Source organism: Oncorhynchus kisutch, linkage group LG26 (genome assembly GCF_002021735.2).
Source record: "Oncorhynchus kisutch isolate 150728-3 linkage group LG26, Okis_V2, whole genome shotgun sequence".
Taxonomy (NCBI): domain Eukaryota; kingdom Metazoa; phylum Chordata; class Actinopteri; order Salmoniformes; family Salmonidae; genus Oncorhynchus; species Oncorhynchus kisutch.
The window spans coordinates 18,142,142-18,160,567 of record NC_034199.2 but is presented as its reverse complement, the minus strand read 5'-3'; the positions used below and the strand labels follow the sequence as shown (position 1 = coordinate 18,160,567).

Below are 18,426 nucleotides of genomic sequence, written 5' to 3'. Positions count from 1 at the left end.
ATGCACGAAAGTGCTGTTTGAATGAATGCTTACGAGCCTGCTGCTGTCTACCACCTCTGAGTCAGACTGCTCTATCAAATATCAAATCATAGAATAAATTATAACATAATAACACACAGAAATACGAGCCTTTGGTCATTAATATGGTCAAATCCGGAAACTATCATTTCGAAAACAAAACGTCTCCAACCCTGTTCCTGGAGAGCTACCCTCCTGTAGATTTTTGCTCCAACTCCAGTTGTAACAAACCCGATTCATCTTACTAACCAGCAGATTATTAGAATCAAGTGACCTATATTAGGGTTGGAGGTGACCTATATTAGGGTTGGAGGTGACCTAGATTAGGGTTGGAGGTGACCTATATTAGGGTTGGAGGTGACCTAGATTAGGGTTGGAGGTGACCTATATTTGGGTTTGACGGATGGCATCCCTAAGTCTAAATATTGCTGTTACATTGTACAACCTTCAATGTTATGTCATAATTATGTAAAATTCTGGCAAATGAATTACGGTCTTTGTCCGGAATAAATGGACTTCACACAGCTCGCAACGAGCCAGGCGGCCCAAACTGCTGTATATACCCTGCTGACTGCTTGCACTGCTTGCACATAACGCAATAGATGTGACACAACTTCCCTAGTTGTAAGAAATTCATGTTAGCAGGCAATATTAACTAAATATGCAAGTTTAAAAATATATACTTGTGTATTGATTTTAAATAAATGCATTGATGTTTATGGTTAGGTACACATTGGTGCAACGACAGTGCTTTTTTTTGCAAATGCGCTTGTTAAATCATCACCCTTTTGGCGAAGTAGGCTGTGATTCGATGAGAAATGAACAGGCACTGCATCGATTATATGCAACGCAGGACACGCTAGATAAACTAGTAATATCATCAACCATGTGTAGTTAACCAGTGATTATGTTAAGATTGATTGTTTTTTTATAAGATAAGTTTAATGCTAGCTAGCAACTTACCTTGGCTTCTTGCTGCCCTCGCGTAACTGGTAGTCAGCCTGCCATGCAGGCTCCTCATGGAGTGCAATGTAAGGCAGGTGGTTAGAGCGTTGGACTAGTAACCGGAAGGTTGCAAAAACGAATCCCCGTGCTGACAAGGTACAAATCTGTTGTTCTGCCCCTGAACAAGGCAGTTAACCCACAGTTCCTCTGCCATCATTGAAAATAAGAATGTGTTCTTAACTGACTTGCCTAGTTAAATAAAAATTAAAATTAAAAAGAATCACCCACAATCGGTGTACAAAAATACCAATTACCGATTGTTATGAAAACTTGAAATCGTCCCTAATTAATCGGCCATTCCGATTAATCGGTCGACCTCTACACTGTACATAGGTTATGTTGCTGGTAGTTCCTCTCATAGAGGCCTATGAAATGTGACTGGAAGATTGAATCATGAATTTCCGTATGCACTGTATATAATATATGACCTCAAGTTTGTTTATCATCATCCCTAAGTCTCCATCAGATCTCATACATAGAATGAAAGACCATGACTTTGTCCCAAACAGCACCATATTCCATATGGCAGGGCTTTCCAACCCTGTTCCTGGAGAGCTACTGTCCTGTAGGTTCAGGACGGTGGCTCCAACCCAAATCTAGGTCACCTCCAACCCTAATATAGGTCACTTCCAACCCAAATCTAGATCACCTCTAACCCAAATCTAGGTCACCTCCAACCCTAATATAGGTCACCTCCAACCCAAATCTAGGTCATCTCCAACCCAAATATAGGTAACCTCCAACCCTAATATAGGTCACTTGATTCTAATAATCTGCTGGTTAGTAAGATGAATCGGGTTTGTTACAACTGGAGTTGGAGCAAAAATCTACAGGAGGGTAGCTCTCCAGGAACAGGGTTGGAGACCCCTGCCCTACCTAGTGCACATAGGGCTCTGTGGTTCTGGTCAAAAGTTGTGAACTATTTAAGGAATAAGGTGCCATTTGGGATGCATATAGTGATTATAGTTGGACCTACAACCAAATGATAGAATAAATAGGGGGAGATTAATACTAAATACATAGCCCAGTTAAAACAATTTTCAAAATCTCACTTGACAGAGATGTCAATCTCAATGTGACTTCCCTAGTTAAATGAAGGATCTCACTGTTTTAAATCATCACAAACAATTGAAACCATTTCTTGCAGCTCGGGGGTTTGAACTTGCTAGTCTACCGCTCTAACCACTAGGCTACCCTGCCACCCCATATATAGGGAGAAAAGACTTGATGAGTGTCAGCAGTCCATTTAAATTTAAGGCTGAGGGATGAGCAGTATGAGTACATGACTGAAGGATAGAGGAGGACTTTTCCTATGTGTTTTGTTGCCTTCAATGTGGTAGCTTGCAATAGTTGAATACAACCCAGGAAGTCACCTTATGTTGGGACACAGGCCTATGTGGCCTCATTCCAACATACGCATGCATAAACACACACACAAGCACGCACTTTTCAAATTTGTGTGAACCCTCTCTTCTATCTGTCTCTGTACTCAGATTCAGTTTTCCTAGGCCCAGTTTGGTCCCTAGGCCCAGTTTGGTCCCTAGGCCCAGCTTGGTCCCAGATCCCGACACAAGCCCTCCAGTAAAGAAGAGGACAGAATGGTACCATGTTTGGCCATAACAGTATTCACCTTGCATGGTGCCTTGAGGTACTCTGTGGTGGAACATTAATGATTTGCAGAGACTCAGCAGCCATGGTTTTCTTACTAATGTTGTGGTGTGTTCCTGGGTTTGCTTCAAGCAATCATCCATTTTGATCTAAATGTTATGTATGCCTTTTGGATGATGGGATGAAGTCATGGCTACTAGGCCTATTGTGTTCTGAAATTGATCGATTGCTGTGTTATATTAGTGTGTTCTTTTATACCTGTTGCTATTATAATGTTTGATGTTTAAATTGGTACAGGTCACCATCTACACATTTCAGAGTCAGAAAGGACAATATGAAAATAGTGTCACTATTGTCTCTTATGGAAAACAAGAAAAAAATGTTTTTTCTCATTTTGACAGTGAAGCTTGAGGACAAATGTACTTGCAGTTATATTTATCCCAGGCATTGTTGTCAAAACATGGGTTGTGGCTTCATCCCAGAACTGGAACCTGCCTTGTCTGTCTCTTATGGTGCCAAGTGCCAACCTCCCTGTAAGCCATGTTACACCAGGGGTCAGTGACAAGTCACCTGGCAGTCTGTCACCAACCATAGAGCAAACTCTGGGCCAGATTGAACCATTGTCAACCATTTAGACAGATTCACTATAAGAGCACCACACACACACACACACACACACACACACACACACACACACACACACACATGCATCACTTATACACACACACACACAGACAAACACATTTGGTTGAATATATTAAACTATGTCTCTCTCCCTCCCTCTCTCTCGCTCTCTCTCTCTCTCTCTCACACACACACACACACACACACACACACACACACACACACACACACACACACACACACACACACACACACACACACACATAACAGACGGTCATCAACACTCCGCCACCAGGCCTTGTTGCACACACCCCGTCAGTTGCAACCTTTCAGCAACATTTTCCACCATGTCACCAGCTGCTTTCCATGGGAAAAGCCTTCGAATTGGCTGAGCCAGTCCAAGATAGGAATTTATGATGTGGAAAGAAATGCATCAAGGTGGCTGTAGAATTTAGCTCATCGCTTACTCATTCCCGTTTAAAGATTCTCTGGGTGCTGCTTGAGCACAATTCGGTGTGGTGGCACACCTTGTTCTTTTGTTTTGTTGAACTATTGTGTCCAACTCGGGAGACGGGTAACAAGACCAAACGGACCTAATGATGGAGGTGATGTCACCTCTGGACCGGAGTGTGAGTGTGATCAAACTGTCTGTGTGCTGTGAGGGGCCTGGTCACACACGCAAGCACACACACACACACACACATTGCTGTCTTGTTTTAGAGGAGCACACCTAACACAATCCAGTGTGTTCCATGGAATACATAGAAAACCACCAGTGTGTCACCCACTTGAATAGGTTGAGTCAATTTTTTAAAGAGTCTTTATAACATATCCTTGAGTCTTTATAACATATCCTTGAGTCTTTATAACATATCCTTGATAAGAGTCTTTATAACATATCCTTGATAAGAGTCTTTATAACATATCCTTAATACGAGTCTTTATAACATATCCTTAATAAGAGTCTTTATAACATATCCTTAATAAGAGTCTTCATAACATATCCTTAATAAGAGTCGTTGGACGGTATGTAGAGGATATGAAGGATTTGTTTCTTTTGATACTGACTCCATTAACTATCATCCACTTCTTGAATGGACGCAATACATTTTGACATCGCAGTGCATAATAACCACTTTATATTGTATAGCAATGTTCATGAAGTTCCAGTCTTATTGCATGGCAACTCCCGACTGTAATACAACCTCCTGTGTCTCCTGCTTCCAGCCACCCCAACGACGAAAAGGAGGGCCTCTTCCATCGCAACCACTCTAGTAACAGCCTTCAAGGCAGCTTCCACCGCAACCACAACCACGTTCCCAACACTGCGTTGCCCCTTGTGGCCGAAGACCATGCAGCGGTCCACCACCACCATGACAACAAAGCACCAGACCATGACAAAGAGGTGTTTGTGAGCTTGTTTATGAGGGGCGTGGGCAAAGTGTTGCTTTTTTGTTTAGTCTTGTGCACATCTATAGGCTGGACTGGAGATATATGTTTAAAGGCCCAATACAACCGTTTTTTAATCTCAATATCAAATGATTTCTGGGTAAAAATTAAGTATCTTAACTGTGATTTTTTTAAATTAAAATGTTCAAAAAGATACAAGATTGGCTTCTTAGCAAAGAGCCATTGTTCAAGCAACATTTCTCTAGGACTGTCTGGGAGTGGTATGAGTGGAAAGTGGAAAATGGAAAACAAGCAGCTGTTATTTGCAGAGAGGTTTGGAATTATCTTATTAGTCTATTAACTAATTTACTGCCTGGTGATGTTACCAGGCAGGCTAAAACTCCATCCCACCAAAACAGGCTGAAATTTCAGGCGGTCGTTTCAGCTCTTACACTAAAAGGATATTATCATAATTTTCACAATTTCACATTATTATTACAACCTCATAGTGTGGAAGTACAGTATATATAAAACAGAGGAAAATCACATTTTTTTGAGTGCGCTGGGCCTTTAAAGCTATTGGTCCGATACTGTTAGCCTTTTGGATATTTGTGTCTGCATCTTTGTGTCTCAGTTACAAGCCGGAATGTTTATTCAGATGGACATAATACACCTTTTCTTGGCTCAATGGCCTTGTCCAATTCCTTTGAAAACAAATGAAGAATGGTCTGAGTAGATGATTTCACGTTCTGAGGCACAGAGATATTGCTCAAATTCCACCTTGAAATAGAAATACAATACTATATGTCATATTCAATTTTTTTCTCCATTGTATAGTACTGTATATCACACAAACTGAGTGCACAAAACATTAGGAACACCTGCTATTTCCATGACAGACTAACCAGGTGAATCCAGTTGAAATCTATAATCCCTTTTTGATATAATTTGTTAAATCCACTTCAATCCGTTTAGATGAAGGGGAAGAGACAGGTTAAAGAAGGATTTTTAATGCTTGAGACATGGATTGTGTATGTGTGGTTTTTCACACTCTGTAGTTTCCATTGTGTATAAAACATGGTCCAACACCCAAAGGAAATCCAGCCAACTTGCCACAACTGTGGAGTCAACATAGGCCAGCATTCCTGTGGAGTGCTTTGGACACCCTATAGATTCCATGCTCTGATAAATTGAGTCTGTTCTGAGGGCAAAAGTGGTGCAACTCAAAATTAGGAAGGTGTTCCTAATGTTGTGCAAACTGAGTGTATATTAGAGTGTAAAAACAAATCTGAGATATGCGTCGAGTTCAGTAATGCAGCCACAGTGGGAAACAGAAAACCCCAGATATTGCTTGGAATCGGAGACAAAAAAAACTTCCATTAGCCACTCCACCCACATGAGATGAATGATGTTCTTAGTCAGCTTACAGGTGCTCCTTGTTAAAACTTCTTGATGCATTAACTGTGAAACTTTAATGTTCCCCGTGGCTTGAAACTTTGGCAAATTTAAAACAGCTCATAAAAATCTAAAACTCCAGTCGTATTAAAATATTTGAAAGTGATTTTACCATTTTGTACTTTTGTCACTGACGTTGTGTTGACTTGTGTCTGCAGATGAATGCTAGATAGACACTGTACGACTGTTCGAAGTTCATAACAGTCTGTAAAATTGACAAATGTAGGGTTTGGATCAACTAATACCAAGGAGAGAGCCTATGGATGTTCTGTGACCGTCTGGCAAAGCTTTTGTTTAGCACAGGCCTTACACAGGCTTAGCATGAAATACATCCTTATGTTTACGCTTCGCCTGTTAACATTTTTCTGGTTTGTGACTTCAGAAATCACATCACCCCCCCTTGCCGACGGCTCACGACCATCAGGTTACCAAACACACAAAACTCTTAGCCAAGATTCCCAAGGACGCCGAAGCAACCGTGGTCTTAGTGGGTAAGCCCAAGGAGTATATATACAGTACCAGTCAAAAGTTTGGACATGAGTGTTTTTCATTCTTTTTTACTATTTTATATATTGTGGAATAATAGTGAAGACAGCAAAACAATTAAATAATAGATAGAATAGAATCATGTAGTAACTAAAAAAAATGTTAATCTAAGCAAAATATATTTTATACATGAAGGTCATGTCATATGATGAAACTGGCTCTCATGAGGACCGCCGCAGAAAAGGAAGACCCAGAGTTACCTACGCTGCAGAGGATAATGTCATTAGAGTTTACTGCACCTTGGAAATTGCAGCCCAAATAAATCCTTCACAGAGTTCAAGAAACAGACACATCTCAACATCAACCTTTCAGAGGAGACTGCATGAATTATTTTATTTTTTTAACCTTTATTTAACTAGGCAAGTGAGTTAAGAACAAATTCTTATTTTGAATGATGGCCTAGGAACAGTGGGTTAACTGCCTGTTCAGGGGCAGAACGACAGATTTGTACCTTGTCAGCTCGGGGATTCAAACTTGGAACCTTTTGGTGACTAGTCCAACGCTCTAAACACTAGGCTACCCTGCCGAAATCAGGCCCTCATGGTCGAATTACTGCAAAGAAACCACTACTAAAGGACACCAATAAGAAGAAGATACTTGCTTGGGTCAAGAAACATGAGCAATGGATATTGGATCGGTGGAAGTCTGTCCTTTGGTCAGATGTCCAAATGTGAGTTTTTTGGTTCCAACCAAAAATGCAGAGTAGGTGAATGGACATCTCCGCATGTGTGGTTCCCACTGTGAAGCATGGAGGAGGAGGTGTTTTGCTGTTGACAGTGTTAGTGATTTATTTAGAATTCAAGGCACACTTAACCAGCATGGCTACTAAAGCATTCTGCAGAGATACGCCATCTGGTTTGCTCTTAGTGGGAGGAAAAGCAGTCAACAAGTGCTCAGCATATGTGGGAACTCCTTCAAGACTGTTGGAAAAGCATTCCATGTGAAGCTGGTTGAGAGAATACCAAAAGTGTGCAAAGCTGTCATCAAGGCAAAGGGTGGCTACTTTGAAGAATCTCAAATATAACATATATTTTGATTTGTTTAACACTTTTTTTGGTTACTTTTGAGGTCTTCACTATTATTCTACAATGTAGAAAATAGTTGTAAAAAATTTGAAAAACCCTTGAATGAATAGGTGTGTCCAAACGTTTTCCGGGTACTGTATGTGTGTGTGAAACATGCATTTGGATGTACTGTACATTTATTTTCACGGCTACATTTGCCTGTGTAAGTATTGGCTCTGTCCGTTCACATGTCAGCCTTAAGGCGGTGTGTACCAATTGTTAGCGTTGATTTCATTTCTAATTGGCACAACTCATCTCTCCACTGACAGTAGTAGCAGATGTGTGGTGCTATTTCTCAGGCAAAATGGCTTGCCCTGGAAACACCCATTGGCTGCAATATTAGCCTAGCTTGTCTCCCTTAGCCCTCACCAATTACCCCTTACCTATTAACATTAGCATTGTTTCCAAAGATCCTTAACTGTGTGTCATTCCTCAGGGTGTGTGGAGTTCTTGGAGCAGCCGGCCATGGCCTTCATCAGGCTGAGTGAGGCGGTGCTGCTGGAGTCGGTCCTGGAGGTGCCGGTGCCAGTCCGTTTCCTCTTTGCCCTGCTCGGCCCCGCTCAGTCCAACATGGACTATCACGAGATCGGACGCTCCTTCTCCACCCTGATGTCTGACAAGGTAGCTGACCTGAAAAAAAACATGGCACACAACTTTTCCCATAATTCCTCTCAGCTGTAAATGGTACAAATAGTACAAACATTTAGGTCTGGTTTCCCAGACAGATTAAAAGTCCTGGGAAAAAAATTGAGGTTTAGTCTGGGTCAGTGAGACCATTACTCATCTCTTCAAAACATCCCCAGAACTTCCACGAGGTGGCTTACTTCGCGGATGACCGGCAGGACCTGCTGAACGGCATCAATGAGTTCCTGGACTGCAGCATCGTTATCCCCCCGTCGGACGTGGAGGGCAAGGACCTGCTAAAGACGGTAGCCTCCTTCCAGAAGCAGATGCTGCGCAAGAGGAAGGAGAGAGAGAACATTAAGAAGGGCATGACCCATACCACCCCCGGGACAGACCAGGAGACCAAAGGTGATCATAATTGTATTTATTTCTTTATTTTGTTTGCAGCCCTTTGGAGTTCCCCAGGAGTAGATTGAAAAACACAGGCTTACTGGATGTCTGTCTGTTTCACTGCACTGCAGAGGTGAGCCAGGACGAGCAGGAAGAGGAGGACCAAGAGGTGGACCCCATGAAGCGGTCAGGCATCCCATTCGGGGGCCTCATCCATGACATCAGGCGACGCTACCCACGCTACGCCAGTGACATCAAGGACGCCTTGGACTCACAGTGCATTGCCGCCATCATCTTCATCTACTTCGCAGCCCTCTCGCCCACCATCACCTTCGGAGGACTGTTGGGTAAGAGAGCTTTGCCGGCACATATTTGTTTTCCTTCTACCTCAAGAATGTGATTCACCGACGTTTCAGAACAAACGATGAAATGTTTGCTAGCTGTCCTGAGAGGATTTGTACTCCATAAAGTGCTAGCTAACTAAATAACCAGCTAGCTTAATATAACACCCCATTGCCAAAAACGTTTGCGACAACATAGCTAGCTGTTTTTCACAATTTACTTGTACCTCTACATGTCACTGTAGGTTTTAGATACTGATTAGTTCATCTAATATTGTACAATATTCAATAGTGTTCTCATTAACTTGAAAGTAGCTGTTACTGACTGAGAAGATACATAAAGGAAGTTTAAAAACTACAGCTCAGTCAATATCCTTTCCAATTAAACAGGAGAGAAAACAGAGGGCATGATGGGAGTCTCTGAGCTTATCATCTCCACGGCGACCCTGGGGGTGCTGTTCTCGCTGTTGGCCGGACAGCCCCTGCTCATCATCGGATTCTCAGGACCGCTGCTGGTGTTTGAGGAGGCCTTCTACAAGGTGCCTGAAAATAAACACATTTACAGCAGGGCGATGGTGGACAAGAATCATCCAAAAATCATGATAATTAAAAGCATTTTAAAAAGAGGTCTTAAGAGCGTAAGATATGTGTATCTAATAGGCTACTTCATGTTGCACAGCCCATTTGAAACCCCATTTTCCCCAGTTCGGAGCCTATTAAATATCTATTTCACTCTTCCATTCTCACTCCCTTTCTGCCTCTCTTTCTCCCTTCCTCCCTATCTCTCCTATCTCTCCCTCCCTCCCTCTTCCACCCTCTTCCACCCTCAGTTCTGCCAGGCCCAGGGCTTTGAGTACCTGACTGGCCGGGTGTGGATTGGCTTCTGGCTCGTCTTCATAGTGCTGTTGATAGTAGCGGCCGAGGGCAGCTTCTTGGTCAAATACATCTCACCCTTCACCCAGGAGATCTTCGCCTTCCTCATCTCGCTCATCTTCATCTATGAGACCTTCTCGAAGCTCATCAAGGTAAAAACCAATGGGTAATGTTTTACATGAGGACAGTCTGATACATCAGATGTGGTATTTAGCCTTTTTCCATCTTACAGGTATTCCAGGAGCATCCTTTGATGAGAAGCTACCCGCCTGCTCTCAGCCTGCCCGGTATGGACTTCATCAACCCCACAGACCCCGGGGGCCCGGTCCTAAACCAACCCAACACAGCCTTGCTGTCTCTCGTCCTTATGCTTGGCACCTTCTTTGTGGCCTTCTTCCTCAGGAAATTGCGCAATAGTCGCTTCCTGGGCGGGAAGGTAACCTATGCCAGCCATTTTCTCAGAAACCCCTCATTTGTTTTCTCTGGGCTCATTTCAATCCAACGTATAGGTTTTGGTCCAAGTGTTTCTCCCTTAATAATAACAATAACAATGTCACAAATGCAGTATGAATATAGCTTTCCTATTTTACACCTACCGTATACAGTATAATCTATACTAGTGACCCTATGATCTGGAGAGTGTTCTGTTTTATCATGTGATCCCCCCCAGGCCAGAAGAGTCATCGGAGACTTTGGCATCCCCATCTCCATCCTCTTCTCTGTACTGTTGAGTTACTCCATCCCCGACACGTACACCCAGGTAACCATAACTGCCATTGCCAACACCTACATCCGTATATGTGACTGACCGGCCTGACTCGGTCTTATGTTTCAAAATTTGAAATTGTGTTTTTTACATTGGATAAAAGTAGAGGATAAAAGTATGCTATACCAAAAATGGTATAGCATACACTACATTTGAGGAACAATGGAAAAGTAATTCTGCTTTGAAAGTTGATAAAATGGCCCTTGAATGTTTTGGTACACATACTGGAGAGCTCTTCTTTGTCTACACCCATTTGGCATCGTTCACACCCTTTTAAGCTTTAGCCCCACCCATCTATGTGAGGCCATGTACTAAACAACCAAAGATTTCAAGACTGAAGGCTGGTTTATACTACGGGTCTGTTCGTAAATTTAATCTGGAGTGCAGAGTGTGCTCTGGGCGTTCGTAAATTCATAGTGCTGTCAGATGGTCTATTTGTAAATTCAGAGCGTTTTGCTCTTGGAGCGTTTAGAGCGCACTTTGGACGCTCTGGCCAAGGTGCAGGGTTGATTCGAGCGTTCTGCCCTAACAACAGCAGTCAAGCACCCAAGCTGACTGACTTATGTTGGCTAGCTTGCTAGCTACTTCCAGACACAAATGAGTAAACAGCTCTCTCTGACCATTTTACTCGCCCTAGCAGAGATGACTGCAACTGTGCTGCTGGTAACAATTTAATTTGCCAACGTTTACTGACACCGGCCATATTCATCGTGTGTTGAGCGTTCGTAAATGTGTCAGTTATTCTGCACTCTAGCACACTCAGACGAGAGTACTCTGAAATCGGAGTAGATAGCCAGAGCGAATTTACCAGCTATGTCTATCGACAGTTGTCACAGTGACATCATGAACATTCTATTTAAATGGTTACTTGCATACTGGAGTATTTTGTTTAGACATTTAGCCTGCTAGCTAAACAATGAACCAAAATCCCATCTCATAACGGTACTACCCTGCATGAATCTGCAGGTAGCTAACCAACCAGGATCAATGTTAGCTAACTAACATTAGGCTATAACTAGCAATGCAAATGGCTCTTAGATATGAATAATATTTCTACACAGATTAAACATGTGTTAGCTGGCTGGCTAACATAGACTTTAACTTGAAATGACTTTCTGACAAAATTAGAAAATCTGAAAATCTAAATTATCTGAAAATGTAGCTACCTAGACTATCTTACCATATACATGGATGGACGCTTCACCATCTCTGTCACGGATGCCATGGTTGCCCTTAGTTTGAAGATGTAATCCGGAGGCAGGTTTTTTACACACCAGTGTGTTCTCTTTTCGACTCCGTCTGCATATTTGCAATCAAACGTCAGAATTTTCTCTGTCTCCTTAGCTATCATAGTCTAATTCCACTGATTTCAAAACTTGGTCCTCCAGACAGAAAGTGGAGAGCAACACTTATGTAGTTCTACTACGTGATATCTTTCAAAAAAGCAGGGTTAGAAAGGATTACCTACACATATTGACCAGCTCTTGTTATAGACAGAAGCGTGCTACTTGGTAGACCAATCCGAAATCAATTCTCAGGATGTCCAGCCCACTCATTATCTCAGCCAATCATGGCCAGCGGGAAGGTAGCTGACTTTTTCCCTGGCTAAACCATCTAGGCTCATAATTTAACAATTGTATTCGTATGTACAGATGGCTTACACGTTTGTTATTAAGGCACATGAAAGTTTGCATGTTCCAGAAGGCATTTCTGCTCCCCAAAAAGTTTACGTTCAAATGGCTCACCTGTGAAGTGGTGACGCGCGACAAACGCCTAGTTTCCTGAAACAAGTCACATATCTAAAGGCTCCACTACATCCCTGATACACATTGAACATTTAAAATAAAGTCACTCACAACAAACTGTCCTGCTCTTGCTCGTTATAATTTTTACAGAAGCTGAATGTACCATCTGGTTTCTCGGTCACGTCTCCTGACAAGCGGGGCTGGTTGATCAGTCCATTCGGTGACAAGAAGCCCTTTCCCTTGTGGATGATGGGGGCTTCGGTGGTGCCCGCCCTCCTTGTCTTCATCCTCATCTTCATGGAGACACAGATCACCTCGTAAGTGCTGCCTGTTGCTATGGTAACGTGTCACTTTAGAAGTGAAGAGGGAGTCAATTACCATGGTTATGCCAGTCACATTTGTTAGACTAGATAAAATAAAATAACATTTTATTGGTCACGTACACATGATTAGCAGATGTTATTGCGAGTGTAGTGAAATGCTTGTGCTTCTAGTTCCAACAGTGCAGCAATAACTAACATGTAATCTAACAGTTCCACTTCAACTACCTAATCACACTAATCTAAGTAAAGGAAGAAGAATATATATAAATGGATGAGCAAAGACAGAGTGGCATAGGTAAGATGCAATAGAATGTATAAAATACAGTATATACATATAAGATGAGTAATGCAAGATATTTAAACATTATTAAAGTGACTAGTGATCCAATTATTAAAGTGTCCAATGATTTCAAGTCTGTATGTAGGCAGCAGCCTCTCTGTGTTAGTGATGGCTGTTTTTCAGTCTTTCGGTCCCAGCTTTGATGCACCTGTACTGACCTCACCTTCTGGATGGTAACGGGGTGAACAGGCAGTGGCTCGGGTGCTTGTTATCCTTGATGATCTTTTTGGCCTTCCTGTAACATCAGGTGCTGTAGGTGTCCTGGAGGGCAGGTAGTTTACCCCTGGTGGATGCGTTGTGCAGACCGCACCACCCTCTGGAGAGCCTTGCGGTTGTGGGCGGTGCAGTTGCCGTACCAGGCGGTGATGCAGCCCGACAAGATGCTCTCAATTGTGCATCTGTAAAGGTTTGTGAGGGTTTTAGGTGCCAAGCCAAATTTCTTCAGCCTCCTGAGGTTGAAAAGGCGCTGTTGTACCTTCACCACACTGTCTGTGTGGGTGGACCATTTCAGTTTGTCAGTGATGTGTACGCCGAAGAACTTAAAACCTTCCACCTTCTCCACTGCTGTCCCGTCGATGTGGATAGGGGGGGGGTGGGATGCTCCCTCTGCTTTTTCCTGAAGTCCATGATCATCTCCTTTGTTTTGTTGACGTTGAGTGAGAGGTTGTTTTGCTGACACCACACTCCTAGTGCCCTAACCTCCTCCTTGTAGGCTGTCTCGTCATTGTTGGTAATCAAACCTACTACTGGTGTGTCATCTGCAAACTTGATGATTGAGTTGGAGGCGTGCATGGCCACGCAGTCATGAGTGAACTAGGAGTAAAGGTTGGGGCTGAGCACGCACCCTTGTGGGGCCCCAGTGTTGAGGATCAGCGAAGTGGAGATGTTGTTTCCTACTTTCACCACCTGGGAGTGGCCCGTCAGGAAGTCCAGGACCTAATTTCACAGGGCGGGGTTGAGACCCGGGGCCTCTAGCTTAATGATGAGCTTGGAGGGTACTATGGTGTTGAATGCTGAGCTATAGTCAATGAACAGCATTCTTACATAGGTATTCCTCTTGTCCATATGGGATAGGGCAGTGTGCAGTGTTATGGCAGGGTTGCGTCTATGGACCTATTGGGGTGGTAAGCAAGGTGGAGGTGTTATGATCCTTGACCAGCCTCTCAAAGCACTTCATGATGACAGAAGTTAGTGCTACGGGGCGATAGTAATTTAGTTCAGTTACCTTTGCCTTCTTTGGCACAGGACCAATGGTGGCCATCTCGAAGCATGTGGGGACAGCAGACTGGGATAGGGTGAGATTGAATACGTCCGTAAACACACCAGCCAGCTGGTCTGCGCATGTTCTGAGGACACGGATAGGGATGCCGTCTAGGCGATGAGGATATATGTTGTCTCATACGTGCTAGTTGGGTAACCATGGTGATATCAGTGTAGGGGTTGCTATCGAGAAACCCGTTTTTGGTAGGATGATGTTGTGAAGCAAATCTATAAACAGAGTTGGAGGTACTGCAAGTTCAACAATGTCAACTATCAATTGGCTGCAGGCCATAATGATTAACCAACTGACATCTGTTCCTTCTCTGGCATTTACCAATCACATTGGAGTAGAGTGAAGATTACTGACTTTATATCACAGGCACAATACTAAACAAATAAGAACATGAAAATAGTGCTTGTTTCTATATGTGGTGACCTGGGCTGCATACGTGTGCTGGGTGTTTACTTGTGTGTGTGTGTGAACATACATGTGATTTTGCACATATGTGTTTATGCATGTATGTGTAAACATGCATGTGGATGCATGTGTGAATGTATGTGTACAGGTGTGTGTGATTTACACCTTCCTTACCCATTCCTTACCCCCCCTCTCTTTACTCTTCCTCCATCCTCCCATCCTAGACTAATCGTCAGCAAGAAGGAGCGTCGCCTGGTCAAGGGATCGGGCTTCCACCTGGACCTGCTGCTCATTGTCACGCTGGGCGCCATGTGCCCTCTGTTAGGCCTGCCCTGGCTCACAGCCGCCACTGTGCGCTCTGTCACGCATGTCAACGCCCTTACTGTCATGAGCAAGGCCACAGCGCCTGGCGAGAAGCCTATGATCCAGGAGGTGAAGGAGCAGCGGGTGACGGGCCTGGTAGTTGCCGTGCTCGTGGGTGAGGAGGATGCTGTTTTTCTGGAAAGGATTGGGTGTAGGCCCTGGTGTGATGTGAAGGAAGGTGTCATTGATCAAAATCAATTCAAATGTACTTATAAAGCCCTTTTTACATCAGCAGATGTCACAAAGTGCTTATACAGAAACCCAGCCTAAAACGTCAAACAGCAAGCAATGCAAATGTAGAGGCACCATGGCGATGAAAAACTCCCTATGAAGGCAGGAACCTAGGAAGAAACCTAGAAGGGAACCAGGCACTGAGGGGTGGCTAGTCCTCTTCTGGCTGTGCCGGGTGGAGATTATAAGAGTACATGGCCAGATCGTTTTTCAAGATGTTCAAACGTTCATAAATTACCAATAGGGTCATATAATAATCACAGTGGTTGTAGAGGGTGCAACAGGTCAGCACCTCAGAACTAAATGTCAGTTGGTTTTCCATAGCCAAGCATTCAGAGGTCGAGACAGCAGGTGCGGTAGAGAGAGAGAGAGAGAGGGTCGAAAATAGCAGGTCTGGGACAAGATAGCACGTCTGGTGAACAGGTTAAGGTTCCATAGCCACAGGCAAAACAGCAAAAACTGGATCAGCAGCACAACCAGGTGGACTGGGGACAGTCAGGAGCCATCACGCCAGGTTGTCCTGAGGCATGGTCATAGGGCTCAGGTCCTCTGACAGAGACAGATAGAGAGATGGGAGAATTAGAGATAGCATACTTAAGTTCACACAGGACACCAGATGAGACAGGAAAAATTAATGAGATAGGACAGACTCACCCTTGCCTCCCAGCACATAGACTATTACAGCATAGACACTGAAGGCTGAGACATGGGGGGGTCGGGGGACACTGTGGCCCTGTCTGACAATACCCCCAGACAGGGCCAACCAGGCAGGATATAACCCTACCCACTTAGCCAAAGCACGGTCCCACACCACTAGAGGGATATCAATAGACCACCAACTTACTACCCTGAGACAAGGCTGAGTATAGCCCACTAAGATCTTCTCCACCGCACAAGCCTGAAGCGCTGCAAAACCAGACAGGATGATCACGTCAGTGACTCAACCCACTCAAGTCGAGTATAGCGAAACAAGCGCGGCACGACTCCTCCTAGGGATGCCATGGAAAACCACTAGTAAGCCAATGACTTAGCCCCCATAATAGGGTCAGAGGGAGAGAATCCCAGTGAAGAAAGGGGAGCCGGCCAGGCAGAGACAGCAAGGGCGGTTCGTAACTCCAGTCCATTGGTTGCACCCCTTGGCCAGATTAAATTTATTAGCCTTATTGAAGAGATGAGTCTTCAGTAAAGACATAATGGTCAAGACCGAGTCTGTGTCTCTCACATGGATAGGCAGACCATTCAATTAACATGTAGCTCTATAGGAGAAAGCCCAGCCTCCAGCTGTTTTTTGCAATCATTGTAAGCCTATATTTATTAAATATAAGAATGAGTGTGAGTTTGTCACAACCTGGCTCGCGGGAAGTGACAAAGAAATCTTATAGGACCAGACCACATATAATAATAATCAATCATTTTGCTCTTTACTTAGACACCTTACATATAAAACCTTATTTGTTCATTAAAAAAAAAAATTAATGAGACTAACTCTGCAATGTTGAGTTGTATTGGAGAGTCTCAGACTTTTTCTACACACAGTCTGTGCCTGTATTTAGTTTTCATGCCGAGAATCCTGTCATACATAGGTATGTGGTTGCAAAGGGCATCCGTGTCTTAACAGCGTGATTTGCCAAGGCAGGATACTCTGAGAGCAGTCCAATCCAGAAATCTGGCAGTGGCTTCTGATTCAATTCAATTTTTCACAGAACCACTTGTTGTAAGATATCGGTAAGTGGACTGGAGGCAGGACATCAAATCAAATGTATTTATATAGCCCTTCGTACATCAGCTGATATATCAAAGTGCTGTACAGAAACCCAGCCTAAAACCCCAAACAGCAAGCAATGCAGGTGTAGAAGCACGGTGGCTAGGAAAAACTCCCTAGAAAGGAAAAAAACCTAGGAAGAAACCTAGAGAGGAACCAGGCTATGTGGGGTGGCCAGTCCTCTTCTGGCTGTGCCGGGTGGAGATTATAACAGAACATGGCCAAGATGTTCAAATGTTCATAAATGACCAGCATGGACATGAAAGGGATAACGAATCCAGTTGTTTGTATCATCCGAGTTGGGAAAGTACCTGCGTAATTGTGCACACAACTCACTCAGGTGCTTCGCTATATCACATTTGACATTGTCCATAACCTTGGGTTCATTTGCACACAAAAAAAACATACAACAATGGAAAGACCTGTGTGTGGTCCTTGTTAATGCAGACAGAGAAGAGCTCCAACTTCTTAATCATAGCCTCAATTTTTTCCCGCATATTGAATATAGTTGCGGAGAGTCCCTGTAATCCTAGATTCAGATCATTCAGGTGAGAAAAAACATCACCCAGACAGGCCAGTCGTGTGAGAAACACGTCATCATGCAAGCGGTCAGACAAGTGAAAATTGTGGTCAGTCAAGAAAACTTTAAGCTAGTCTCTTAATAAATTTTAAAAAACAGTTTCAATACTTTGCCTCTTAATAACGAGCACAAAAGCGTTACATGGTCGCTGCCCATATCATTGCGTAGTGAAGAAAATACACGAGAGTTCACAGGCCTTGCTTTAGCAAAGTTAACCATTTTCACTGTATTGTCCAAAACGTATTTCAAGCTGTCAGGCATTCCCTTGGCAGCAAGACTCTCGGTGGATGCTGCAGTGTACCCAAGTTGCATCTGGAGCGCTTGCACGCACATTACCACTCCACCATGTCTCCCTGTCATGGTTTTTGTGCCATCAGTACCAACACATATTGACCACCAATGTCCATTTTATGTCACAAAGCTGTCCAGTACTTAAATATATCCTCTCCTATTGTCCTGGTTTCCAGAGGTTTGCAGAAAAGGATGTCTTCCTTAATTGGCCCCCCCATAAACGTAACGGACATATACCAGGAGCTGTGCCAGGCCCACAACGTCTGTTGACTCATCCAGCTGTAATGCATAGAATTCACTGGCTTGTATGCAAAGCAGTAATTGTTTCAAAACATCTCCTGCCATGTCACTGATGCGTCGTGAAACAGTGTTGTTCGATGAAGATATTGTCTGTATAGTTTTTGTTGGCC

At 43.5% G+C, this 18,426-nt stretch overlaps 1 protein-coding gene across 2 annotated transcripts in view; it reads left to right on the top strand.

Annotated features, from left to right (window-relative positions):
- Positions 1 to 18,426, top strand: part of LOC109870970 (anion exchange protein 3) — a 104,328-nt gene that overhangs the window by 76,330 nt on the left and 9,572 nt on the right. The window contains exons 10-21 of one of the 2 annotated variants that reach the window (XM_031805505.1): positions 2,517 to 2,624; positions 4,483 to 4,660; positions 6,482 to 6,590; positions 8,146 to 8,330; positions 8,513 to 8,741; positions 8,855 to 9,070; positions 9,455 to 9,603; positions 9,895 to 10,089; positions 10,170 to 10,373; positions 10,608 to 10,697; positions 12,599 to 12,765; positions 15,014 to 15,267. In XM_031805505.1, coding sequence (XP_031661365.1) covers positions 2,517 to 2,624; positions 4,483 to 4,660; positions 6,482 to 6,590; positions 8,146 to 8,330; positions 8,513 to 8,741; positions 8,855 to 9,070; positions 9,455 to 9,603; positions 9,895 to 10,089; positions 10,170 to 10,373; positions 10,608 to 10,697; positions 12,599 to 12,765; positions 15,014 to 15,267 — 2,084 coding nt within the window. The remainder of the gene's footprint in view (positions 1 to 2,516; positions 2,625 to 4,482; positions 4,661 to 6,481; positions 6,591 to 8,145; positions 8,331 to 8,512; positions 8,742 to 8,854; positions 9,071 to 9,454; positions 9,604 to 9,894; positions 10,090 to 10,169; positions 10,374 to 10,607; positions 10,698 to 12,598; positions 12,766 to 15,013; positions 15,268 to 18,426) is intronic. The other variant, XM_031805506.1, reaches the window with a different exon arrangement.